Raw genomic sequence first — 27,697 nt, forward strand, 5'->3', positions numbered from 1 at the left:
TTTCCTGCCTTCTACTCCTCCTGGGTGTATTTGCTTCTTTTTGTTCTAGAGCTTTTAGGTGTGCTGTCAAGCTGCTGACATATGCTCTTTCCTGTTTCTTTCTGCAGGCACTCAGCGCTATGAGTTTTCCTCTTAGCACAGCTTTCATTGTGTCCCATAAGTTTGGGTATGTTGTATCTTCATTTTCATTAAATTCTAAAAAGTTTTTAATTTCTTTCTTTATTTCTTCCTTGACCAGGTTATCATTGAGTAGAGCATTGTTCAATTTCCACGTATATGTGGGCATTCTTCCCTTATTGTTATTGAAGACCAGTTTTAGGCCGTGGTGGTCCGATAGCACGTATGGGATTATTTCTATCTTTCTGTACCTGTTGAGGCCCGTTTTTTGACCAATTATATGGTCAATTTTGGAGAAAGTACCATGAGGAGCTGAGAAGAAGGTATATCCTTTTGCTTTAGGATAGAATGTTCTATAAATATCCGTTAAGTCCATTTGGCTCATGACTTCTCTTAGTCTGTCGACATCACTGTTTAATTTCTGTTTCCATGATCTGTCCATTGATGAGAGTGGTGTGTTGAAATCTCCCACTATTATTGTGTGAGGTGCAATGTGTGCTTTGAGCTTTAGTAAGGTTTCTTTTACGTATGTAGGTGCCCTTGTATTTGGGGCATAGATATTTAGGATTGAGAGTTCATCTTGGTGGATTTTTCCTTTGATGAATATGAAGTGTCCTTCCTTATCTTTTTTGATGACTTTTAGTTGGAAATTGATTTTATTTGATATTAGAATGGCTACTCCAGCTTGCTTCTTCTGACCATTTGCTTGGAAAGTTGTTTTCCAGCCTTTCACTCTGAGGTAGTGTCTGTCTTTGTCTCTGAGGTGTGTTTCCTGTAGGCAGCAGAATGCAGGGTCCTCGTTGCGTATCCAGTTTGTTAATCTATGTCTTTTTATTGGGGAGTTGAGGCCATTGATATTGAGAGATATTAAGGAATAGTGATTATTGCTTCCCGTTATATTCATATTTGGATGTGAGGTTATGTTTGTGTGCTTTCATTCTCTTTGTTTTGTTGCCAAGACGATTAGTTTCTTGCTTCTTCTAGGGTATAGCTTGCCTCCTTATGTTGGGCTTTACCCTTTATTATCCTTTGTAGTGCTGGATTTGTGGAAAGATATTGTGTAAATTTGGTTTTGTCATGGAATATCTTGGTTTCTCCATCAATGTTAATTGAGAGTTTTGCTGGATACAGTAACCTGGGCTGGCATTTGTGTTCTCTTAGGGTCTGTATAACATCAGTCCAGGATCTTCTGGCCTTCATAGTTTCTGGCGAGAAGTCTGGTGTGATTCTGATAGGTCTGCCTTTATATGTTACTTGACCTTTTTCCCTTACTGCTTTTAATATTCTTTCTTTATTTTGTGCGTTTGGTGTTTTGACAATTATGTGACGGGAGGTGTTTCTTTTCTGGTCCAATCTATTTGGAGTTCTGTAGGCTTCTTGTATGTCTATGGGTATCTCTTTTTTTAGGTTAGGGAAGTTTTCTTCTATGATTTTGTTGAAGATATTTACTGGTCCTTTGAGCTGGGAGTCTTCACTCTCTTCTATACCTATTATCCTTAGGTTTGATCTTCTCATTGAGTCCTGGATTTCCTGTATGTTTTGGACCAGTAGCTTTTTCCGCTTTACATTATCTTTGACAGTTGAGTCAATGATTTCTATGGAATCTTCTGCTCCTGAGATTCTCTCTTCCATCTCTTGTATTCTGTTGGTGAAGCTTGTATCTACAGCTCCTTGTCTCTTCTTTTGGTTTTCTATATCCAGGGTTGTTTCCATGTGTTCTTTCTTGATTGCTTCTCTTTCCATTTTTAATTCCTTCAACTGTTTGATTGTGTTTTCCTGGAATTCTTTCAGGGATTTTTGCGATTCCTCTCTGTAGGCTTCTACTTGTTTATTAATGTTTTTCTGTGTTTCCCTAAGTGTGTTCATGTCTTTCTTGAAGTCCTCCAGCATCATGATCAAATATGATTTTGAAACTAGATCTTGCTTTTCTGGTGTGTTTGAATATTCCATGTTTGTTTTGGTGGGAGAATTGGGCTCCGATGATGGCATGTAGTCTTGGTTTCTGTTGCTTGGGTCCTGCGCTTGCCTCTCGCCATCAGATTATCTCTAGTGTTACTTTGTTCTGCTATTTCTGACAGTGGCTAGACTGTCCTATAAGCCTGTGTGTCAGGAGTGCTGTAGACCTGTTTTCCTCTCTTTCAGTCAGTTATGGGGACAGAGTGTTCTGCTTTCCAGCGTGTGGTTTTTCCTCTCTACAGGTCTTCAGCTCTTCCTGTGGGCCTGTGTCTTGAGTTCACCCGGCAGCTTTCTTGCAGCAGAAAAGTTGGTCTTGCCTGTGGTCCCGAGGCTCAAGTTCGCTCGTGGGGTGCTACCCACGGGCTCTCTGCAGCGGCAGCAACCAGGAAGACCTGTGCCGCCCCTTCCGGGAGCTTCAGTGCACCAGGGTTCCAGATGGTCTTTGGCTTTTTCCTCTGGCATCCGAGATGTGTGTGCAGAGAGCAGTCTCTTCTGGTTTCCCAGGCTTGTCTGCCTCTCTGAAGGTTCAGCTCTCCCTCCCATGGGATTTGGGTGCAGAGAACTGTTTATCCGGTCTGTTTCCTTCTGGTTCTGGTGGTGTCTCAGGCACAGGGGTCCTGCCGCTCCTGGGCCCTCCCCCACGGGAGCCCAGAGGCCTTATACAGTTTCCTCTTGGGCCAGGGATGTGGGCAGGGGTGATCAGTGTTGGTGGTCTCTTCCGCTCTGCAGCCTCCGGAGTGCCCACCTGACCAGGCGGTTGGGTCTCTCTCTCACAGGGTCTCGTATCTGAATTTTTTTTTCAGTTCCAAGGAGCTTGGGAGATTGTGCCCAGTTTATAAAGTGTTTGCCACACAATCATGAAGACCACAGTTAAATCCTTAATACTCATGAGCTTAGCAGCTAGCCAGTCTAGCCTACTAAATAAGTTCTAGGCCAAGAAGAGACCTGTCTCTCCCAGTAAGGTGGGCAGCTCCAGAAGAAAGACACCTGAGGTCAACCTTTAGCCTCCATGAATGCTTGGATACAGTTTATAGACTTGAGTACACGCACACTCAAACACACAATTTCATCGTTCTAGCTCAAAAATCTTGCAAATGACTGAAATAGGCCTGGCCTGAGTCAGATGTGCACTAGTAAATCAGTCAACTGTGGGAAGAGACAAGCAAACCAACTCATTTAGTTCTTCAAAGATATCCGGCTCAGGGTGCCGACAGCTGTCCCAAGAAGAGAACATTGAGCAAGAGCACAGCTGCCTACTGCAAAACCATGCTGCACACCAATTTATACAAATAAAAAGAAACCACATTAGTATAGATGCCTAAATGGCCTGAGTGCTGGCAGCTGAGCAAAAGGCAAGCGAGGAGATGGAGAAATAGGAAAAAGAGAAACCACAGAGCACATGAAGTATCCCACCTTATATCTAACAAGCAACATACATTGTAAAGTTATTTGTGAAGAGAGTAAACATTTTAATATTTTTTATTTTCAAAATTTCATAGAAAATGTGTAAGAACGGTGTAGAGTTCCTACACAGCCCTTCAATCAGTTTCTACTTAACACCTTACATCAGTAGGTGCATTTCTCACAGTTAACAATATAGGTTGATATTGTATTAACTGCATGATATTCAGACTTTCTTAGTTCTTTCTTCTTCAGCATCCTATCCAGGAGACCATTTAGTAGTCATGTCTTCTTAGATTCTTCCTGCTGCTGGTAGCTTCTTAGACTTTTCTCATTTTTGATAACCTTTAGTTTTGAAGACTAAGCCATCAGGTTTTTGTAGAATATTCTGTAACTCTTCCTAAATTGAGACATGTCCATTATTCCTTATGATTTAACAGAGGTTGTGAACTGTCAAGAGGAAGGTGTCAATTTCATGATGGCATGCCCAATGTGCCTACTGTCATTACCACTTCCACTGTTGATCTAACCTCAATCACCTGGCCAAAGTGGTACAAAAAAGGTCTGGCTTATAAGCTACAACCTATTACAATAATTTTCAGGATAGAACAAAAATAAACTAAGGCACATCAAGAAAATGAGTTTGATTTTTCTAATTTCAAACTTGAAAGACATTATTTCTCTTCAGCAAGCACAGGACCCATTAAAACACCGATCACATATTCTTAGCTATCCTATGAAGATTAACACATCGATGGTAAAAGTATCTGTAAGGACTGACAGTGATCTTTGTCAATAACATTATCCAAATCCACTGAACACATTAGACTAAAAAGAACTTCAATGGCACAGTGGCACACACCTGCAATGCTACACTCAGAAACGAGGCACAGGATCACTCTGAGACCAGTTTTGGCTACATAATCAGATCAGGATCCAAGGAAATATCGTGGAAGCATTGCTACTTGTTGGTAGATGATGCAAGTCAATCTAATTAAATCATTGCATAAAAAGAACTCACCTGTTCACCTAAGAGTAATAATTCAAAAATTTAGTCATTTTAAGAAATCTAGACAAACTAATATTTTCATTGTGTTCTCATAAAATATTTTAATATTCATATATGCGTATGTTTAAAAAAAAAAAAAACCTGCCATCTGCCCCCTCACATTTCTCTCCCACCTTTGTGAGCTTTTTTCGTGTTTTTTTTTTTTTAATTAAATACTCACCATGCCCATTAGTGCTGCCTGTATTCCATAGGTATAGCAACCATCTACATGAATATGAGTGGCTTCTCAGGGCCCAGGTCACAGAAGAAAACAGACTGTCCCTGCCAGAGCAGCCATCATACTCCAATAGCTCCTCAGAGAGCTGGTTGGGGCTGCATGGTCCCCTTTCCCACCCATGCTGGGATCCAAGCTACCTTGACTTGTTTTCAAATTTTTGAACAAAGTTGTACTAAAACATTTCACTAGTAACCACAAGAAACAAGTTGAGAGTTGTGATTTTACTTTTTCAGGATAAGGATGCAAAAGAGAAGAAAGTCCAACAGAGACAGACAGTGATATACAGGTAAAATCCCCAGTGTGTTCTCAAGTTTTCCCAGTTCAACAGTTATAATAAACACACTTTACCAGTTGCCAGGAAAAGTTTCAATTAAATATAAAACACCCATTTGTAAAAATTGTGTGGAAAAGTCCTACCCATCAGGATGGAGAAAATACTCTGCTGCCAGGCATATGGAAGCTGTGGCATCATGCATAAATCAATCTCACTAACTATCAGATGAAATAAATGCACCTCTAAACCTTTCTAACCTAGATGTTTCCCAAACGCCTCAGGAAGGAACCCTTTTACTATCATATATTTATCAACATCTGATGCTTTGAAATAATTCTCAAAACCCTGCTTGTGCACATAAATAATAAAATTCTAATGGTGAGTCCATTAACAGTCTATTTTAGTGTACTAGAGAAAATTAGTGACGATACATCTCAAATATTTTTATTTCTTTATAGAATTACACTTCAACAAAATCTATTGTTATACATTATACCAGGACAGAAATGGGAAATGCTACCATGACATTACCAGGAACTGAAAGTACCCAGCACAACAATCTTATGCACTTTGAAGCATGTTAGAGAGGACGAGGGCACCATTGGATAATGAACTACTGAGGAAAGGAGAGCCCTGGCCAAGTTACCTTTGGTCTCTTAAAGGCTCCTGAGCACTAGTGAGACATGGGAACTCTCCATTACTGAGTTGGTGCAGTGTCCTTCTCTCTAGCTTCCTGATGAGATGGCATCTAAAGGGTCTAAAGGTTCACTCGGCTCCCACAAGGAGAAGGGAACACTTAGCTGCTGCCCCTCTCTAGAGGCAGGACCGTGCAGCACTTCACTGCCTGCTGAACTACTAGCATTAGAAGTACTTTCAAAAGGAAGAAGAAAGGAAGCCCTGACTGCTAACAGTATGTAAGCGTGCAGGGGGTGGCAGGGAGGAGGCCTGATGTGTAAGTAGCATGAAATCTGGAATGAGTCTTCTTGAGAAGCCACACTGTAACTAATGAGTCACTTTCTAGTTCAGTTCCCTGATAATTAGGTTACACCACTCTTTACATACAGCCATTACAACAGTCCCCTAAGCCATCACTGTTACCTAACATAGGGCCTCCCGTAACATGTGTTGTCTATGCTGACTCTGAACGTGTGATCCTCCTCTTCAGCTTTCTAAACTTCTGAGACTAAAGACAGGCCTGTGCCACCACATCCGGCTTGTAACAAAATTTTCTAATGTAAGAAAGCACTTTGTGTTCTAAGACTTTATACACTAAATAATAAAATACAAAGAATTTATTGGCAAATTATAACCATTACAGTCAATAGCAAAGATTCATTCATGATTCATATAACAGTATGTTTTTCATCTTCATTCGATATTTTAATTTTTTTCACCTTGAGATACCTACTTTAATCCTTTTTAACACAGGGTTTTAGAAGCAGGGACAGGATGTTGTCTAATTTTCTATGGCCTTCAACTCATGAACTCCTGCTAAACCTCCCTAGTTCTGGAATTACAGATATCTGGCACCATGCCCAGTTTATGCCCACTTCCCTAAAACGCTTCCTAATTTAAACAATGCTGACTGGCATATTTCATAGGTTTTCATTTTGAAACCTAGTATAATGTTAAGAAAATGGAAAAAAATGCCTTAAAAAATAAAAATGTTGCCTAAATATCATTTAATTCTGCTATTCAATGTAAAAATGTAAGTTATGAGAAACCCTGTACCAGACGAAGGGTACAACCCCAGCGAATGTGTCAGGCTGAGCACAGCAGGGAGCACCACAGGTGCAGAAGCAGTGCCTTCTACAGACTGGAAGCAGCAACCCAGAGGTCAGAAAGTACTTTGGAGAACACAATTTAAAATACAAGGACCTTTTCTGATGTTGGCCTGAAAACATCAATTATGAAGTTGGAGAGATGTCTCAGTACTTAAAAAGTAAATACTATTCATGCAGAGGACCTGAGTTTGGGTCTTAGCACCCATGTTATGCATCTCACAACCTCACAACCTGTTAACTACAGCTTCAGGGATCCAATACCCTCTTATGGACTCTGAGGACACCTGTGCTCACATGTTCACACACACACACACACACACACACACACACACACACACACACACACACACACACACTTACTTAAAATTAACCCCTAACAATGCACTGATTCCACTGTAGAAGAGGACTGTGAATTAAATTGTACAAGTTAAATGGTAAGTGTTCATACAGTGGGATCAGAAGCCACCTGAGGGTCTAGGAAGGTAGCTGGGTCCTGGTTCTGCCCATGTGAGCATTGCTGCAGCAGATCCTTGGAGCTGCCACAGACTGCTCCACAGTGATGGTAAGGCCTGTGTTAGGACTGGTACTTCTTGTTAAATGCAGTACAGTGCGTTTCCTGCCTTATAAGTAGAAAATAAAGTATATTTTGCTTATCTGAGCTTACTCTTCTAGATACATCTACCAATTTGAAAAATTTAATAACTTGTAAAGAGCTTTTTGTTCATCAGTGTTGACTAGAATGATATAACGAATCAAAAGCAACTATCTTTTAAATCGGATATATACCAGCAAAATATCAGTCAAGTACTTCAAGTATTCTATAGGCAACTCTATACTGTATGGTCAATTTATGGAAAACCCAAATAAAAATTATTCAAATTGCTTCATACACTGGAATATACAAAGGGAAAAATGCTCAATCCAATGGGATGGCTGGCCTTTGGTCTGGCTAGAATATCAAGACAAAAGAGTAGCAATTTGAGGATGTTGGCCTGGAAACCAGGAAGGGGAATAACAATCGAAATGTAAATAAGAAATACTCAAGTTAATAAAGATTAAAAAAAAAAAGAGTAGCAATTTGATTTGAATCTTTATGATACTGTTAGGAAACTACAGCCTTTGATTTGGGGAGTGATACTGAAACAATAACCAAGAAAGCTGCAGAGTGCCCCAGAGTTTGAAGATAATCCAGAAATGGACAAAACGTAAAGGTGAAAGCTTAGAGGCACAAGCCAATATACTGCAGGAGCAGAAATGGCAAAGATGGCAGACAGCTTGGCCTTGAGGCTCAGTGAATCCCAGATTGCAGCCTCACCTGTCTTACTCATCATATACTCCAGCAGTCAGATACCACAAAAGTGAGCCAACGCTGGGGTTTGTGTTGTAACCTGTGGTTCCCTCAGTCCATACTTGGGGATGACTTTGGAGAGCATCAGTACCACCCCCACAGGTACATGAAGATGATAGTGAGGAGCAAAGGACTGCAGGTGCCCTCAAACATTACTGGGAAAAGCTGTCAAACAAGAGAAAAACCAATAAAAATCATATAATACCAGTATCATTTCTAGCCTGTAATACCCAAAGAGAAAAGAAGCCCCTTGGAAGTGTCATAAGGAATTCATTATTCTGTGTTAACCAAAAGAAACAGGAAGCTCTATTATTTCAGAACACCTGTAAATCCAGAATGCCAGATGCAACATTTTCTAGAAGAGAACGTACTGTGCATTATTATCCATCGTCTCTTAAAACTGCAGTGTTAACATGTATGTGTGTGATATATATGTGCATGACATATATGCAAGTACATGGTATATGTGTGTCACAGCATGTACTCGGAGGCCAAAGTTGGAGCCTTTGAAAGTCTGTTTTCTCCTTCCAGTGTGGGTTTCAGGGATCAAACTCAGGTTGTCAGTTTGTGCAACAAGCACTTTTACCAGCTGAGCCATCTTGCTGGTCCAATATCCATTTTCTTGAATCCTTGGTGGGACTTTTCTTTAAGAAGGAGAAACAGAATGCAGATGCTGACTGACGGCTTCACCAACATCACATGAGATGGCTTTTGGGCTTGCCACACAGTTGGAGTTTCTTTGTTGTGAGCAATTGTGCCAGGCCATTAAGAAACACCAGAAAGATGGTCATGGACATGACAATCACATAGTGGCTGATGCTGCAGAAGGAAAAAGAAACACAGAGTAGGCAAGGAGGTAAGGTTTGAGAAAAGGCAAAAGATTCCTTCAATCTTAATTGGAGAAATCTTTAACTTGGTGTACAAAACATGGAATTACAAAAAATGCATAGCATTAGAAAAGGTATCACTGATTTAAAACAGACCCAGGAGCTAGGGAGGTGGCCCGTGGATGAAGTGCTTTCCAAGTAAGCATGAGAACCCGAGTCCCCAGCACCCATGTCAAGTCAGACATGGCAGCACATTCCTGCTGGAGGTGAAGGCTGGAGGATCTCATGTTCTCACTGGCCAACCAGCCCATCTAGGATAAATGGCTAACTGAGTACCTACTAAACATAGCAAAGTAGACCTGGCCACTAGGTTCTCCCGGTGTCCCTCAGTTCCTGTCTGTTACAGGGTGTGGCTGGCATACCATGCCCCCTACCCTAAATCCTCCAGCCCAGGAGGAGCTGGGCTGCTTTCCCCCAGTTACCCTTCTCTATATAATCCAGCCATTTTGCTTACCTGGCCCTTTTGTCTGCTTTATTCTCCTAATTCTCTGGGTCTCCCCTCTTCTTGCTCCCCTTCTCCTCACATGGGGCCAGCTCAGGGTCATGTTTACCCTGAGCTTTCAAAGACGTCTGTTCCTTTTAATTGTAATAACCTCCTCCCCCACCATACCTAGGAGGAGTCCTTTACTTCATTTATTTCTCTTTCATTTATCTGGTGCTGAAAGTATGAGATTGAAGTAAATGAGTTTTTCCAAGAGACTTGGCCTCTCTAAACCAACCAAGCTGCTGACTTGACTCTCTTAATGTTTGTTTCTGTTTGCTTTTGCCACCCACCACATTTGATTCCAAATTCTAGAGTCAGCATCTTCAGCTGTGATCTCCTTCCACCTACTCTAACAGTCCATCTCTTGCCTATTCAGTAAGTGTCCGCTCTCCGGCTTCTGGAGCTTTATGTACTTCAGGGCATCCATGACATAGGCATCTCCCTGCCAAGCCCTCTGGGTCCCTATCATGTGGTCAATTCTCTACTTACTAAGATATTTACTCCTCTCCCTCTTTTGGAATCCTCCCATTTTCTCAAACCCCTCCCAGTCTACCTTTTCAGCAGTTTTCTCCTTTACTTGCTTACCCATCTGTCTCATCTTTCCTCCTCAACTAGGTCAATGTTCCCACAGAGCTGTCTACTTTATCTACTTTTACTTCAAAAGCCACAGTGGTGTGCCAGGATGCATCTCTCGTCACATGGAAAAGGCCATCTCTCCTTTGTGTTTGCAACCTTTCTCTCAGACAAGTCTTCTGTACGCTTGGGAAAAACTTGGATTGAAATTCTAGTCACCATGACACGCCCTCTGCTCCCTCATAGCCTCTCTTCAGCTTCTTCCTTAACTCCCTCATCTTCCACTGAGAGCTGCCTGCTAAGTTCCACTGGACCTCTACTGCAACCCTATCCTGACCTCCCCACCTCCCACACATGCTTACAGCTCCCACCTAGAGTTTCCTCCCCCTTGAAGCTGCTTGCTCTGACTCTTCCTTAAACCTTCCTATATAGAAGTCCCTGCTTGGGTAGAGCTCCTCTCAGCTCTTTCCTGAAAGTCTCTGCAGCTTCTCTATGCCCTTTTGGGCCTGCGACCCTTTCCTTGCCTTTCTCCCATTGGATCTCCCTGCTTTCTCCTAGAAGCCTCCTGGGTTTGTACATTGTGAGTTTCCTTGGCTCCCTCTAGGACCTGCCTGCTAAATCCTGAAGTTCTTTAAAGCCCTTCTAGGCCTCTGCAATCTTGTCCCTGCTGGAAATCCTGCAGCTTCTTTATGCCCCCTTGGCACTGGAACCATCCCTCAGGTGGACTTCTGTTTATCCTCCTGGTTCCTCATGCAAATGGCTTGGCCTCAGTATATATAGCTCTATGGCCAAAGATGGCCCAAGCCAGTTTCAAATTCCCACAGATTTTAACAACTTCTGCCAACACACAAATGATTCCAAAGTATTTTATCTCTAAGGTTTTTTCAACTTTCCACTCTTAAATCTTTTATCTCTATGATTTACCTGTGCTCTGCTCTAAAGAAATCTTTTAAGACTATTATGCATATAGTCTTTATCTCAGGCTTTATAAATTCATTGAGTGTGGTTAAATAATCTGTAAAATCTGTAACAAAAGTCAGTTTAAAACTTGTAGCAAAAAGTTAATACTTAAAAAATATACATAGGTAATATCAATTTGCTGCACAGTATATGTAATTCAGCTCTTATTTAAGGAGTGAGTGTGTGTGTGTGTGTGTGTGTGTGTGTGTGTAACTTGAATCCAATTCTTGTTTAGGAAAACAGATGGTGTTAAAAAGCAACCATGTGAGGGGTTGGGGATTTAGCTCAGTGGTAGAGCGCTTGCCTAGCAAGCGCAAGGCCCTGGGTTCGGTCCCCAGCTCCGGAAAAAAAAAAAAGAAAAGAAAAAGCAACCATGTGGCTCTCCTCCACGTTGGCTGACAACCTCAACAAAATGAAAACAAGCAACCAATGAGTGGCAGCCATTTTACTAAGGTTAAAGAGCACATGCCATGTAACTTCTCTTCATCTTAAGTTGCCTAAGCGTGTGGCATTAAGCAGCATTTATAAAACTTCTCAGCCCTAATGAGCTTTGTTTATCATTATATCTGCCTTTTAGAATAAGGAGACAGTAGCAGGTTTCCAAAAAATTTTGGACTAGTATGGATTTTGTATCATGATAAAAATTTAGATTATAAAGGTCTACTAAGATTAGCAAGAGTTGACTTAGAGATTTACACTTAACTACTTATATCTCCACGAACTGTTCACCACCAGCAAATTCAGATAAGTAACAGCAAGTGTTTAATAATGTATACTCAATAAGTAAGACTTCTAAACTCTTAAGATCTATTCAGGTTCATAGTAATATTTATCTAGGCTCTTTGTTGCTGCTTACTTTGTTAAGCTTTAGATATCTGGGTAAACTAAGGCATATTAAAAACTGTGATATTCTATAATGGTGGACTATAAGAGGATCAGAAAAGTTCCTAGTCTCCCTACAGACTGTATTTATGGTTTAAACTTTCATTTTGAAGCTAAAGGATCTTCAATTAAATCTTTAACTCAAATTTTAAAGTTCAAAGTTAACAGGCATAAAGCTATAAAATTCTAATGTTAAAATCCTTGAAAAAAAAACCCTAGCTATTAATGTAAACTGTTAAAGATAATTAAGACATACAGTTAATGTATTTAAGGTTTTGCCTAAACTCAGGTATATTTAGAAAATGGTCCTCAAGCTTTAATTAAAAAAAAAAAAAAAAAAAAAAGGTTTTTGTGATTAAACATGCCAGCTCCTGCCAATACACCTAATCTCCTCCAAAGAAGATAATGAACACAGAAGAGCACTACCCAGAGTCTACTTTAAGTGTGGCAAAGCTGGATGCTAAATGAAGAGCTGTCCTCTACCTCGACTGCTGACAAGCAGGACACTGAGAAGTGACTGCCCCACTTTGCCAGCCCCCCACTCCACAGGAAAGGCTGCAGATCTAGTAGGCCTGGCATTCCAAGACTGACACTGCCCTCTACCCAGCACAGAGGAACCTGGGTGACTGCCATTTTAGCAGACTTGAGAGCTGGTTGGCATTACTGCAGTGAACTTCATCCTTCTCAGGTCTCTAATGGGCTTGAAGATTAGGCGAGCTAGCAATAACTTTACCATCTTAACTTCAGCAACCATGGCTTTGGCTGCCTTCTCTTTTCATGTGTAAAATCAGGCCACAGGCCTCACTCTCCTAGAACTCCATGTCTGCCTATGTATAGTCTACCTCATTACCAGACTCAGAAAAGAAATAAGCTCATATAACAGATTTCTATGTATGTATGTATGTATGTATGTATGTATGTATGTATGTATGCATGCATGTATACTGTATTGTATGTATATGTATATATAATTCCTTCATTGAAAGTAACTTATTTACAATGACTGCTCCCAGTAATCAACCACCTGTGTCTCATAGTGAATAACTGGATTGAAACCATGCACAGTTTATATAAGGTCTGAGGATCCGAAACCATAGGTTATGAGCATCTAAGACAGTTGTTTAGGGTCTAAGGTATTGTAAGGTAGGTAACTGCATGCAGTCATGCAGGTTGGAAGGTGTGAAAACTTAAGTGGTAATAAGACAGTGACTTAAAGTTTATTTTCAAAATTAAAAGTGAAAGAGCTTTCTTTCCCTCACTAAGCTATTGTTATAACAAGACTTCAAAAGCTCAGAACTTAACAATCAGTGGAGTTCTGATACATTCTGATAACTCTAGTTCTTGTAAAGTACTATTAATATTATCATAGTCACACGTTCAAAGGTTTAAATTTCCTCTGGCTGTCTTCTAAGTATAGACTTAAAAGTGCTTCCCATTTTTCCAAAAACATCTATAATATATCCAGTCTTCAGGATGTAGGAAAGAGTGTTAATGCTTTTAGCCAAAATCACTTTTATTATAGCTTTTACTAGGACTCAAAGGCATGAGTGTGCTGCCTTGTATATAATATGGATTTTTGTACAGGTTCCAAGCAGTGTTAGTAATGCTAGCATATCTAAAATTTATATCTTTTAATAAACTTAAAAAAACAAAAGCCTGGTAAGCTTCAGAGAATCAATTTGGATCCACCTTTCACAGGTCGAATGGACTCCACGTAAGTACTGTTAGTCACCGCCTGTTTCCCTGCCTGTCTAGTCCCTAGTGTAGGATCTCTTCCCCTTTCTCAGGTCTTGGCACTTCCCACCCCTACCACCAGGATCATAGGCCTAAAAATTCCAAATGTAAATCTGAGAAAAATTTCCCCCAAACTCCTTAACTTTATTTTCTGTCCCTTGAATATGTATCTGTTCCAGCAGATTTCCAATCAACCAAACATTGCAAACTGCTCCAAACTTGCCAGCCCTAGTTGCTCCCATTGGAATTTCCAACCAATCTGAGCTCCTGCATTCCAGATGGCTCCAAAGAAGCCTGTGTTATGCCAGTTGCAAGAGCCCCAAAAGACCACCAAGGAGCTGATTCCGATGCAATTGCACTAGGGTCTTTATTCAAGCTCGAGCTTGGGCCACACAGTCATCACTGATGCAGCAGGACAGGAGGGTGAAACCCCGAGCCCAGTTTCAAGCAAGCATTTATGGAGGCAAGCAAACAAGCAAGGGGGTTTCCAGTTTGGCAGACATCTGATTGGGGGGCTATTATAGAATTTGTTGCCCTTTAAAATGATTGGCTGATGCTGGGAGCCAAACTATAAACTGTCATAAGTAAATATCTTAAGGTACAACTGTAACTTCTGCTTTCCTTTTGATTGGTGGTTGTTAGGAAGTGACCTGGAAACCAGTGTTAGGGTCAGGATTGGTGTTTAACTTGAGTTCAACATGAGTTCAGATTCTCTAAGATGGAGCCTGAACCCAAGATGGAGTTGGTCTGGTCTCTCTCCTGCACTTCACTAGCACCAGATAGCCCAAACTCACAAACTACTCCAACGCAGTCTGCACTTCACTAGCACCAGATAGCCCAAACTCACAAACTACTCCAACGCAGTCTGCACTTCACTAGCACCAGATAGCCCAAACTCACAAACTACTCCAACGCAGTCTGCACTTCACTAGCACCAGATAGCCCAAACTCACAAACTACTCCTACGCAGTCTGCACTTCACTAGCACCAGATAGCCCAAACTCACAAACTACTCCAACGTAGTCTGCACTTCTCCAGTCCCAGACATCCACAGAGCCTGGATAATGAGTGAAACAGCCTGCTCTTCCTGGCCTTGGCCAGCACTCCAGCTTTCTTAGATCCCCAACAAAGCTGCTCCAATGTCAGGAGGAAGCAATCAGAAAAGATTATACCGTCCACCGCTACTTATTAAAAAGTGGGGCTGTTAAGTCTCAAACCTGGGACAAATGCCTAATTGAGGTGCCTATTTAACACATCAAAGTGGACTTGGCCACCAGATTCTCCCAGCATTTTCCCAGTTGCTGCCTGTTACAGGGTGTGGATGGCATACCAAGCCCCTACTCTAAACTCCAGCCCAGGAGCTGGGCTGCTCTTCCCCCCTCTTGCCTTTCCCTGTATAATCCAGTCATTTTGGTTCAACATGGTTTCGGTCCTTTTGTCTGCCCTTTACTCTCCTGGTCTCCTGGGTCTCCCCCTTCCTTATCCCCTTCTCCTCACATGGCCCAGCTCTGGGTCTTGTTCAGCTGGACTCTCTCAGATGTTTATCCTCACGCTGTGTTCTCCCTTTAACCTACAGTAATCCTCCTCCACCATACCTAGGACCAGTCATGTCTGTCCTTATTTCTTTCTTTTTCCATTCACCTAGTTTCAAGAAGAGACTTAGCCTCAAAAGTTAAGGTGGAGGAAAGAAATAGAGAAGGCACCTAATATTGACCTCATTTGCTTCTACATGTACATGTTCTGCCCCTGCCCCATACAAAATAGATACTAATATTAAAAACCTAGAAATCAGTTAAATAAAACATAAAAAATATGTGTTTACTGAAAACGAGTTAAAGTAAACAATGTGCACCAATTACATATTATTTAAGAACCCAAACAACATAATTCTTGGACTGAGATGGTGACAGATACAGCGCCTGGAGCTGCTGCAATGGTTACATTACAAAGCACACACACACACACACACAAATAAAATATTTAAAAATATTTGAATGCAAATGAAAATCAAAGTAGAGAAGCTCTGATGTAAATATGTATTTCCCTTACTCTGCCCAAGAGTGCAAACCACACACCTGATAGAGCTACTCAGCAATTCAGATACTTGACACAAGGCTACCTAAAGTAGGTCATGGACTTGGATACAAAGATGTAACAATTTTAGAAAACAAACTAAGGTAAAGACATTAAGACCTAAGCTAAGCAAAGAGTTCTTGGTTTTGACACTAAACACTAAACAAGTCTTGTTCTTTTTTTTTTTTTCTTTTCTTTTCTTTTTTTCGGAGCTGGGGACCGAACCCAGGGCAAGCGCTCTACCACTGAGCTAAATCCCCAACCCCCCACAAGTCTTGTTCTTAACACTAAGACTTGATCAAAATAAGAAACTTTTTTACTATGAAAGAGTTCTCCTTGGAACCCACCTGGATTTTCTACTGCAGACTTGCTTTTGCAACATTCTCCTGTCCCACTTTACCAATCCACTTCTCACTATGGAAAGAACAGCCGTTACTTTACACACTTCACTTTTCTAATCCAGTAAACACAACAAAGAGCTTCTGAAATTTCTTAAGTTGGGTCCGATATAATCTGAGGACTCTCAAATCCGATATACGTGAGATCCAGCTGTTCACCTCCTACACCTTATTTCAGCAGGTCTACCTCCATCCACCCATTGAGACAGACTCTAGGACTCGCTGGTGAGTCGTCTCTTTACTTCCACTTCATTTGGTCATCAACCAGTTCTCTCAATCTTGTTCCTAGTTTAGGCTTTTGTCACCTTTTGACTTGCTACTCTACCCCATAGCACCAACATGTGTTCCACAACAGCCACCTAGCTAGCTATCTCCTATTCTTGACCAACAGTATGCCATCTATTTTGTGGTCAGTGTTTCAAAAGGTGGAGTAAATCAAATAATTTCTTTGCCCAGTAGTCCAGTGTTTTACCAAAGTCCTCGCCATACCCTTTTGGGGTACATGTCATATACTGATTCTGGTTTTAGTTTTGAAGAACCACTGTTCAGGATTCCTTAGTGATTATACTAAATTATCTTTCTATCAACAAAGAACCATTTCCCTAACCACATCCTCATTTATTTTTTGTATTCTCATTGAAAACTGTCATTATACTGCCTTTGAGGATCCACAATTCAAATAGCCAACTTTGGGTAGATGGGGTGTGAATTGCAACGCACAATCCTACTCTGAATTATGGGCAATTCTCTGCATAGCACGTGGACTCCTCCATTGCCTTCAGAAGCTTACTTTGAAAGAGGATAATCAGATGGGATGAACTAAGGGATGTTCACTTCTTCTAACTATAATATTCCTCACACCCGTTAATAATAATAATGAAATGAAAATACAATGTCTTCATGAAGGGTGTGACAGTGTCCCCAATACAAATGCTGCACACTCGTCTCCCCTTTTTTAACTAAGCTTCAAAGTGACCCAGGCCAACTTCTGCTTCCTGCCTCCACTGCCACTGAAGGACTCTTCACTTCAGCAGGAAATGAATTACTAAGCAGCAGATGAGAAAAAGCAACAGTAATCAGTAAAGATGTCATTTTTTCTTTCTCATTTCTCAGAGCAGCAAGTCTAGTTCTCTCTGTAGATCTTTTAGAAGGTGGTGTCCTCCCTAGCATGAATTAGTATCTTCATGCTTCTATTTATTGAACATCAATTAAAAAGAATTTATGATCCTGATAGGAGAGAAGAGGATTTAACTTATGTCATGTTCAGTTCATTTTCACGCAGTTATCTTAGTTCTGTTTTTCTTTATCAACTGAGTTTGAGATAAAAGTTCTGTGTGAGAAAATAGAACTATTTTCAGGGTCCAATAGCTGAGTGTTGACAGATGGTACACCCACGTAGCCACCATCATTTTCAAGACTTCTAGAATACTTCCATTCCCTCAGAAGCTCCCACATGCCCCTCTGAATCAACCCCACACCCCTCAGACTCCAGAACTATTGATTAGCTTTCTGGAAATACAGATTGGAATTTTATATAAGAGAAACAATATACTCTACACCCCTACATATCTGGTCACTTTCAGTAACTGTAGTTTCTGAAATCTGTCCATGAGGCTAAGTCAATCAATCATGTTTTCACTGGCAAGTAGTCATCTACTGTCTAGATGCAGCAGAACCAATTTATCCACTCATGTATTCATAACAGGTTTAATGAACAAAGTTGCTACACAAACTCCTATACAAATCATTCTGTACACATTTTCCCTTCTCTTAGATAAATACCTAAAAATTGAGTGGCCAAGTCACAGAGCTATGTCTCTCGCTATGTCTGTCTGTCTGTCTGTCTGTTTCTCTGTGTGTGTGTGTATATATATATATATGTATATATATATATATATATACACCAATTTATCCACTCATGTATTCATAACAGGTTTAATGAACAAAGTTGCTATAAAAACTCCTCTATAAATCATTTTGTATACATTTTCCCTTCTCTTAGATAAATACCTAAAAATTGAGTGGCCAAGTCACAGAGCTATGTCTCTCCCATATATATATATATATATATATATATATATGATTATATGTGGTGTATGAATACATACACACACACACATGACACATGTACATATGTATGTGCAGAAGTCAGACTTTAGAATTGGATGTCTCTCTCTATTGCTCGCCACTGTATTTTTCACACAGAGTCTCACACTGAACCTGTAACTAATGGATTGTGTGAGGTTAGCTGCCAACAAGACCCAGGACCATCCAGCTGAGTCCCCATCACAGGCACACGTCACTATGCCAGGTGTTTCCCCCTCCTTTTCCATATTAGTATATCATGAAATATGACCACACTTATCCTCATTTCCCACTTCTAATCTTCCCTTCATGCCCACCTCTCTTCTAAATTCAAATCCACTTTCTCTTTATAACCCACTAAGTTCAGTTAGTGCTGCTCACATGTGCATTGGAAACCTGTCACTATGCCTAGATTTTATGTAGCTCACATCAGATCCCAGGGCTCAGGGAGTAGTGTATCTGGAAAGGCAGACAGGTACAAGCTGGAAGCTTTGAGAGGGATATCTAATGTATTCTCTTATACAAACCCACAGAAATTCCTAGAAGCTCAAAGTGCGACTAAATATTAACTAATAAAATCAGTTTATAAAACAATCTCAGAATCCATTTGGGGGCAAAAGGTAGGAGGATCAATTTTGCTTTCTTCTTCTCAGAAAGAAGAATATATCAGTGCAAGTGATGATCAGACTCGGGAAGGAGGAAACTGACTTGCTCACATCATGTTTTAGATGAACAGCACGTTACGACGTTCAGACGTCATCTTGAAGAGGCTGTGGAAAGCAAACGAGTTTCTGGAGATGACCCACCATTTTGCATGGCTGTGATGGATGCACTCTAGAGGCAAAGTCCCCAGAGACTTCAACCCAGGATTGCTTCTCACTACTGACATGCTTTTCGTGCCACTGTTACATAGCCTAATAATTCCTGGGCATCCGTCCACCCTACTGGGCAGATCTCCTGCAGAATCAATATGAAGATGTACTTTCATGTAGTAATGCTGTGTAGATGAATTGATGATTTCATAATTTCTCATAATGATTTTATAGAACTCCTAAATTGATACAAGTAATCTCAAGCTCCCTATAGAATAAAAGCTACAAATAGAGTTCTGTAAATCTTCATTTGTCATAGGTTAATTGTACTAGGGAAAGAAAACAGGCTTGAAACAAATTTATGATCAAGGAAAACATTCCTTCTAGGTAGGAATGAGGCCATTATCTGGTAACTAAAGGTCATAAACTGGGAATGGGCAATTTATTATAGGTGCAACAACAGAAAATAAATGGACTAGTTTATTATACAAGACTTCAAAATAATAAGGCACAAGGTAGACGATTTGTCTTGACAAAACTGTGCTAATTTATGACATTAAAAACTATTGCTTTAAATGTCTAATGAACTTATGGAGCTAGAAGATAGAAAATGAGTGTTTAGCCAGGTACTAGTCTTAATGGAAAGACTCGTAAACAATTCTGTTGAAACTCCTTGAGCCTTCCCCACCTGACATGAACTAGTGCTTTAAACTTACTATGAACTCAAAGAATGTAAAAATGCTCTAAAAACCATGTGATCAATTGTCCTGAGAGGGTATAAAAACTAAGAATAGCAATAAAGTGGTAGTGTAGCCCCTTTCCTCTTCAGTCAGTACGTGTGTGTTTGTGTGTGGCCAGACTTTCTTTTCTTTTCTTTCTGACTCATGAAGAGTTAACGGACTCTCAGCCTCTCACCTGACGAGGGACAGGCCTATGAGTCAAACAGAAAAGAGCTCAAGTAACATAGTTTCTTTTCTTAATTCCCCTGCTGCTATCAGCAAGAGTTAAACTGCCAGAAATCATCAGCATTTGCTACCTGCCCATGTCATCCTCATTGCCTTCCTCAGTTACCCAACTGCCAAGCAGGACCTCAGCAGATAATGACAGTATGAAATTTACACCAACACATAAAAGTCACAGTGTAGCCTGAATAGCCTTACTTTTCCAAGCAGCAACTGTGAGATCATAAGAACACACAGGGACACTGGAGTTACTTTGAGACCAGATGCAGGATTCCCTCTTATATCTTCCTGCTGCCCCAGTTCTCTCCACTCTAAACGGCCATCCTCCTAGCCCACAGCATCCCATGAAAATACCTGCCAGTGTGTTCCCATCAAGAATTAGAAAGAGGTATCCCAACTCAGAGCTATAAGATTTATGTGACTTCCTGTACACGTCTCAAAGTTATACCGGCACCTGTATCAACCCACTTGTAGGAAGTCTGTGCCTATGTACAGTACAGTACCTTGTTCCAATATCAAGCCAGCTGCCAGAATCCTTGACCAAGAAGAAAAAATGCTGTAAGATAATATGATTTCATTAAAAACAAAGACTATTCAGTTGCAATCTATAAACAAAGTTGTTTTGGGGGTGAATATTCGACATTTCTGACCCCCTGGAATCATTTTCTGCCCAGAATCCACAAGGATATACCCTTAACTGCAACTTCTGTTTGTAACAAATATGCAATTGCCCAAATGCCACAAATGAAATTAAGATTCAATCAAATGAACACAAAGTGGTGTTTGAGAGTAATAAAACCAACCAACGGTAATAAAAATATTGAAAATGCCAAAGATCGAACTGAAACTCCATCATCTGACCATCAACAAACTTGCTAAACTGTGTCCTATTCTCAACAATAGTCACTGCCAGGGTCTAGAGGAGATTTCCCCAAAAGATGAGTGAGTGATCTACTGAATCATTCATTGTATTATGTGTGTAAATGCATGTGTGTGTGTGTGTGTGTGTGTGTGTGTGTGTGTGTGTGTGTGTGTGTGTGAAATACAGAAACAGAGGAAGGTAAAATCTAAGTGAAAAGTAGAAAGACAAAACTAGAGAGGGGGAGGGGAGGAGGAGAGGAGGGAAGGGGGGAGGGGGAGGGAGAGAAGTTGTTTCTGGGCAAAGGAACTAGTTTGTTAAACTAGGAAGCCAGATAACGTTTAGCAGGTTCATGAAAAATAAGGGAGGAAATTATTCCTGCCAATAAAGCTGGGTCAGAGACAGTTTCTCACCTTAAACTGAGTGATTGACTCTTCACACAAAATCAGCCAGAAACATTCAAGTCTCATCTATTCAAACCTATTTGTCATTTTTGAATGATGATTTCTAGCATCATGTGTGATCAATTTAAGAAAACTACTAAATACTTAGTATCAAGGGGCCAGCAATCAGATTTGGGAAAACACTTGGTAGATATAGAGTAAGGTATTAGTCATACCTTAAAAGAGGCATTGCTCTCTGCTTCTGAGAGGTGATTTCTAGGCCCTTGGAATGCCTGATGAAGCATTTTGCCTGAGGTACTGGTTGCCAGTCTAAAATATGATCTACGATACGATCTTTGGGGAGTATGGTGTGATTTCAATCCTTGAAAGGTCTGGAGTCAGGCCAGGTGTGCTCTGTTGACCAAGACCCATAAAAAGGAAAGGAAAGTGTAGGCTGGCAGTGTTCCGAGTGTACTGCCATACTTTGTGCTGAGGGATAGAGCTGTCCTTACTCCACTGGACAAAACAGGAGAACTCTGCACTCCACTTGACACAGAAATTCCTTTGGCTGACTTATGTATATGTTCTCACTGCCGTGAGCCAGAACTGAGACTATAGGAGGATTCAGCAAGTTCTGTGAGGGCTTCTAGAGAATTACCAAACCTGGGAGTAGATATGAGAATTCCTCAAATACCCAAAGCAGATTCTTTTTGTTAAGACATATATGAACAAAACTACCTGTAAGTTCCTTACTTAGAATTCATTGATTACAGCTATTAACTGATAACATTTCCCAGTTGATAAAGCTGTATTTCCCTATTCATTCACTCACTCCTTTTTCTTTCCTTGTTAATCCGAGAAGACTAAAAAAATAAATAAACTAAAGTAAAAAATAAAAATCCGTATTTGAAAAATGAGTGATGGCGTATCTAAATCTGAAATTGGATTCTTCTGTTAATCTATGAAAGGTTCATTTCAGACACAAATGAGAACAACCTGAAAGTCTAAGCATGAAATGACTGCCTGACTAAGTCAAGTAGCAGAAAAGAATTTGACAATTTAAAAAGAGTTTCTGCATAAGTACCTATATAAACAGCCATCATTTAGAACTCAGTACATAAAGATTTCATGTACAGAAATATATTCGTATTTCTCCCAACTCAATAGACATGGAACTTAGGTTTCCCAATCCTACTTATACCAAATATGCAATTGTGCCTTACCAAAGCCATGATGTCTGATATGACAAGAACGACAAGAAAAAGGCTGAAAAGTAAAGCAAAGTTTCCATCAGTGTAACAGGCATACCTTCCAAACACATTAGAACACTATCCTCAGGGACTCGGGGAGATGAAGAAAGACCCTTATTGCTCACAGCCCCAGGCACCCTTAGCCCATCCTCCATCAGGGAACCTTCACAGCCATGTGCCATTGTATGGCCTCTACCCAAAATAAGCAAGCTTTCTGATGATCCGTCCCAGTTATGGAGACTGAGGAACAAGACAAATAAATGGCAATCAGAAAAGCTCATCTGGAGTCATGTATAAGAAAATTATGCTAGCATGGCTTTTCTGCCTTACTTTGCCTAATATATATTTTGAAGAGTGGGTAAGGAGAAATGGAGGTAGTCATCTCATTGGTGTGTTACACTCAACTTACATTTTGGCGGTGTGGGTATAATAAACAACCAGGATGGAAGTAAAGCTTCCTTTATCCCTAGACTTTCAAACACTTGAAGATGTTTAGCAACAAAACTAAAGTAACTATGAAGGTAAAAAGGGAGGAGGGAAGGCATGAGGGAGAATTAAGGAGCAGATGAGCAGTGAGGGAAGTTGTAGCCTGACTTCCATGGTGAGGTAAAGAGATTCAAAGCTATCTGGCCCTAGGATGACGATTCACTGAGTTCAATGGATGGCACATTAAACATGGGGAGCTTCTGAAACACCGGGGAGAGTCAATGCCTTTCAGGGCTTAAAGGCAAAAAGAGAAGATATGTTTTAAAGCCTTTGATTTCGACACCTCCACCTCAGGTCTCTGTGTTCAGGGTTTCCTTACATTATTCTCAGCACAGAATTACCATACAAATGCACACAAATGCCTGTATACAGACACACACAGCGGTGAGCCTTCTGTTCATTCCTCTTATACAAGGCTTATTTAAATTTCCCTCTGAAAACTTGGTCTACTAACAGAGACGCAGGCAGGCATGCTATGCTGCTTACTAGTTTTTGTTGCATCTCAGCAACTGTCATTTGTATGAAACGATGAGTACATTTTTCACTCTGAAGTTCATGTAAATATCCTCAAAGCTCACTTTCTTTTCAACTAAGAATAAGATTGTCACTATTTCTAAGCAGTAGAAGGAAATCTTTTTAGGAAAAATGTATAGCATATATATATACTAGCATGCTAAACTGAGTTCTAGCTGAAGCTCATCAAGAAAACATCAGATTTATGTTAAAACTACTCATCCTTTGAGCACTGATGTGCCAGCTTGATTCACTTAGAAAACTGCTATTTATAAATGTGTTTCAGAGAATCTCTGTGTGGAGAATCTCTGTGTGGAGAATCTCTGTGTGGAGAATCTCTGTGTAGAGAATCACTGTGTGGAGAATCTTCTGTGTGTAGAATCTCTGGTGAGGTTATTTTATGGGTTTAAAAAAAGCAAATACTTGGTTAACAACTTTTCTTTCAGAATATTGAATGCTGAAGACTGATAGATTCAGACATATCCCAAAACTTAAGAATCTTTTGCATACATTTGTCAATGTGTATTTTTGCAAATTACTGACACACAGAAAAGTTAATGTTAACCCACATAAAATGAAATGAGGTTAACAAATCTGTTTAATTTTTTTTTTTTTTCCGGAGCTGGGGACTGAACCCAGGGCCTTGTGCTTGCTAGGCAAGCGCTCTACCACTAAGCTAAATCCCCAACCCCTTAATAATTTTTTTATTTGTTTTTTGAGACAGGGTTTCTCTGTACAGCTCTTGCTGCCCTAGACTCACTTTGTAGACCAGGATGGCCTTGAACTCATAGAGATCCACCTGCCTCTGCCTCCCATTTTCTGGGATTAGAAGTGTGTCATCACACTCAGCTTGTTTAATATATTTTTAAGGAATAAGCCAAGAGACATTACAATGATAGCCCATTTCATTTTTATAGGTCCCATTATGTCATAAGAGACAAATAATTAACACAGTATGTAAAATTTATGATTTTCTAGAAAGAGTCTTCACTAGATTGAATAACATTCTAATGTTTTACTGCAAAGAAAGCATATTTGTTTGCTAAAGGCCCGGATTAACCAATTTCCTCTAATGACAGCTGAAATCTAAAAGTGAAAAAAATTCTTAATTTTATAATAAACAATTTGTGTTACAAAGCTTTAATAGCAATCATATGAAATATCTTCAAACATTCTCTCATTTAGGAAATGTAGGGAAACCCAGGGCTTCTTAAGCATTTATCTTACCCTTTTGATGACAGCTGTGTAGTTATCTGAACTGCTTCAAAAGCACACATCACAAGAACAAAAGGAATTAAAATCTGTTTCAAAGAACAACAAATGATGTCATTGGTAACAGGCACCTGAAACATGTTCCGCTTATAGAATGAACTGCAATCTCTCAAAAACTCATATACACCAGCGTACAGGAGACAGAGATAGAACATGAAACTGGCACATAGGAGACTGAGAACAGATGTAAAAACTAACACACAAAGAATAACAGCAAACATTAACGTGTATTCCAAACTAAAATCTACAAATTTTGCACTGTGTGACATATTCTATTGAGTCATGACAATGTTCATGTTTCCAAGAATATATGAAGGAGAATGCCTAAAGCAAATTAGTTACACGGCCTGTTGTTCTGATATACAGCATTCTAGACTTAACTTGTTATTAGATACTGTAACACTGTGAACATGACTCAGCTATTTTAGTATTGCCTTTTTGAGTTTAAAAAGGTTATTTTAGTCATGATATAAACTCATGCTAAATGTAGTAATTTGAAAACATATATAGAAATTAGAGAATGGGTCATGAGAAAATGCCAAATATCTTTTTACCATTTTTTAAATTGCATTTCTATTAGTGTAGTAAAACAGTACAACTGGTACAGTAAGAAAACTCCTACTAAGAGGATATACACTTTCAACAGTTATTACTTATGAATCTGAATAGTAAAATAATTATATACTAACTACATAAAATGTGCCAAGAACTATAGAAGAGAAGTCTGGTGGACAGACCAGGTAAGTGTGACAACCACCCTGGGTTGAATGAGAACTGTTCCCCACAGACACATGTATGACACTGGGTACTGCTGCCACTATTTGGAAGATTATGAACCTTTAGATAGCCAAGTCCTACTGGAAGAAGTGCATCACTGGGGGCAGGCTTTGAGAGTTTACAGTCTGGCTCCACTTCCTGTTCTCTCCCTCCTTCCTGTGTGCAGATGAAATGTGATCTCTCTGCATCCCGACTGCCAGGCTGGATTTATGCTTCTGCTCTGTACCATCCTTCCATGACAGATGGTGTCCTCTCTGGAATTGTAACCAAACAAACCCTTTCCTTCCTAACTTGCTTTCTGTCAGGGTATTTTATTATAGCAACAGAAAAGCAACTAATATCATAATACTAATGATGACGAACTGTATTCCAATGTAACATTGATCTCTAGAAACTTGAATGTATAAGTACATTGATACTGCAAACACTGAGCTGGTGCCTGACATATTAAAAAGACATCAATTAGACATCTATTGAAAGGATTCATTAGCTTTAGGTACATGGAAACGAGGAGAACACAGTGGCCATCTTGTAGATGGAGACCCATGGGGTTAGGGAACCTCATCATTTTTAGCATCACTGCAGTTGCAATCACAGGTCCCAGGCAGCCTTCAGTTACCTATGACAGGATTTTCTTGGGCTAACAGAATTCTTAATTCTTTTGTAGTTTAAGAGCCTTAAGAATAAAGCAAAGATTAGTGATCTCTGGAAGCAAGCGTTAGAGGGCTGCCTCACTCTAGTGCCAAGACTGAAAGACTATCGGTTATAATGACAATAGCTTTACAATCTTAATGTCACGGCACACAAACTTAGTATCATAATCTTTAAATTAATCATTTAATCCAAGAAATAGAATTAGAGAACTAACCTTCCACATCATGAGCGCTCCCATCATGAAAGGACTAAACACAGTCAGAAAGCAATACACAGAGGCAAGGTCAAAGCTGGACAATGGTAAAAGAAAGAGTAAAGATGTTAGAATTCACACTGAAACCAAAGGTATATTCTGTTAAGAGAACACTCAGTCATTCTGAAATCAACTCTTGCTAAAATTATATCATAGTAGAATGAACAAACTAGGTCTCTTGGCTAATCTCCTAATTATCTATCATATTATACTCCATCACATTTTTTAATATAAAACAAAGAAAAAGGACTGGGGAGATGGTTCAACAGTTAAGAGCAGTTGCTGCTCTTCTAAGGGACGGACACACACACACACACCAAGTAAATATTTAAAAAATTACCTGTTAATAGAAGCTATATTTCCAGTTCCAAAAAATGCAGTTAATAAAAAGAAAACCTACAGACAGTTAAGGAAATACCAACACAACTCAGAATTCATACAATTTCTTTCTTTTCATATCATTTATTCTTGCTTAATTGTCAAGACAATCTTTCAAGTGGAAAAACGTGAGTTCAGGCCTATTTCTTTCCACTTTAGCCAAATCACATGTTTGTTAAGATCTTTTTCATTTAGGAAAATAAAAGTCAATTCTACCACAAAAGCATTTGCCTTTGTATCTGTTTAATCATCACGAGTTGTTTGAAAGGAGTTGTTGAGAGCACCCGGGTGAGCACACCACAAAGGTCTGAAAACTGTTTAGGATCACGGAGTTGCTGGTCACTCCTGAGAAGCCGACTTTGCTTTTCTCAAGCATCAACAGTCAATGTGTCTGCAGTTGTCGCTCATGACTTTCCAAAAGGATGTAGGCATAGAAAATCAAACATTTTCAGCTACAAGATGGATTTATTTACATATACTCATCACGTGCCCTCCACATGTGAAACTCACACAGGTTCTTCAAGAGGCTCTCTATATAAGTAGACTTTAGAATAACTTGACAGAGAATGCCAAACATTTAAAACATTTATTGAACTATTATTATTATTATTATTTGTATGTATATGTGTACATGAGCATGGGCACAGGAATACTCACAGTGAATGTGTAGAAGTTAAAGGACAGCTTTAGAGTCCATTCTCTCCTTCTACAGTGGGTTCTGAGAACTAACCTCAGGTCATTGAGCTTACACAGTATATTAGTTACTTTGCTATGATAAAGTAATGGGAAGGAAAGGAATTATGTGGTTTACCATTCGTATCAGAGTACTTCACTGTGGGAAGATAAGCCAGGAACT

General features: G+C 39.9%; 1 protein-coding gene across 12 annotated transcripts in view; it reads right to left on the bottom strand.

Annotated features, from left to right (window-relative positions):
• Positions 1-4,966: 4,966 nt before the first annotated feature.
• The window catches only part of Pign (phosphatidylinositol glycan anchor biosynthesis, class N), a 130,856-nt gene continuing 108,125 nt past the window's right edge, over positions 4,967-27,697 (bottom strand). For 11 of the 12 annotated variants that reach the window (XM_087581099.1, XM_087581095.1, XM_087581096.1 and 8 more), the window contains 6 exon segments: positions 26,804-26,859; positions 26,425-26,500; positions 24,735-24,808; positions 22,482-22,524; positions 20,520-20,572; positions 4,967-8,985 (listed from right to left, as the gene is read on the bottom strand). In XM_087581099.1, coding sequence (XP_087437225.1) covers positions 8,862-8,985; positions 20,520-20,572; positions 22,482-22,524; positions 24,735-24,808; positions 26,425-26,500; positions 26,804-26,859 — 426 coding nt within the window. In that variant the 3' untranslated portion in view covers positions 4,967-8,861. 12 annotated transcript variants of the gene reach the window in all.

Source organism: Rattus norvegicus, chromosome 13 (genome assembly GCF_021556685.1).
Source record: "Rattus norvegicus strain SHRSP/BbbUtx chromosome 13, alternate assembly SHRSP_T2T, whole genome shotgun sequence".
Taxonomy (NCBI): domain Eukaryota; kingdom Metazoa; phylum Chordata; class Mammalia; order Rodentia; family Muridae; genus Rattus; species Rattus norvegicus.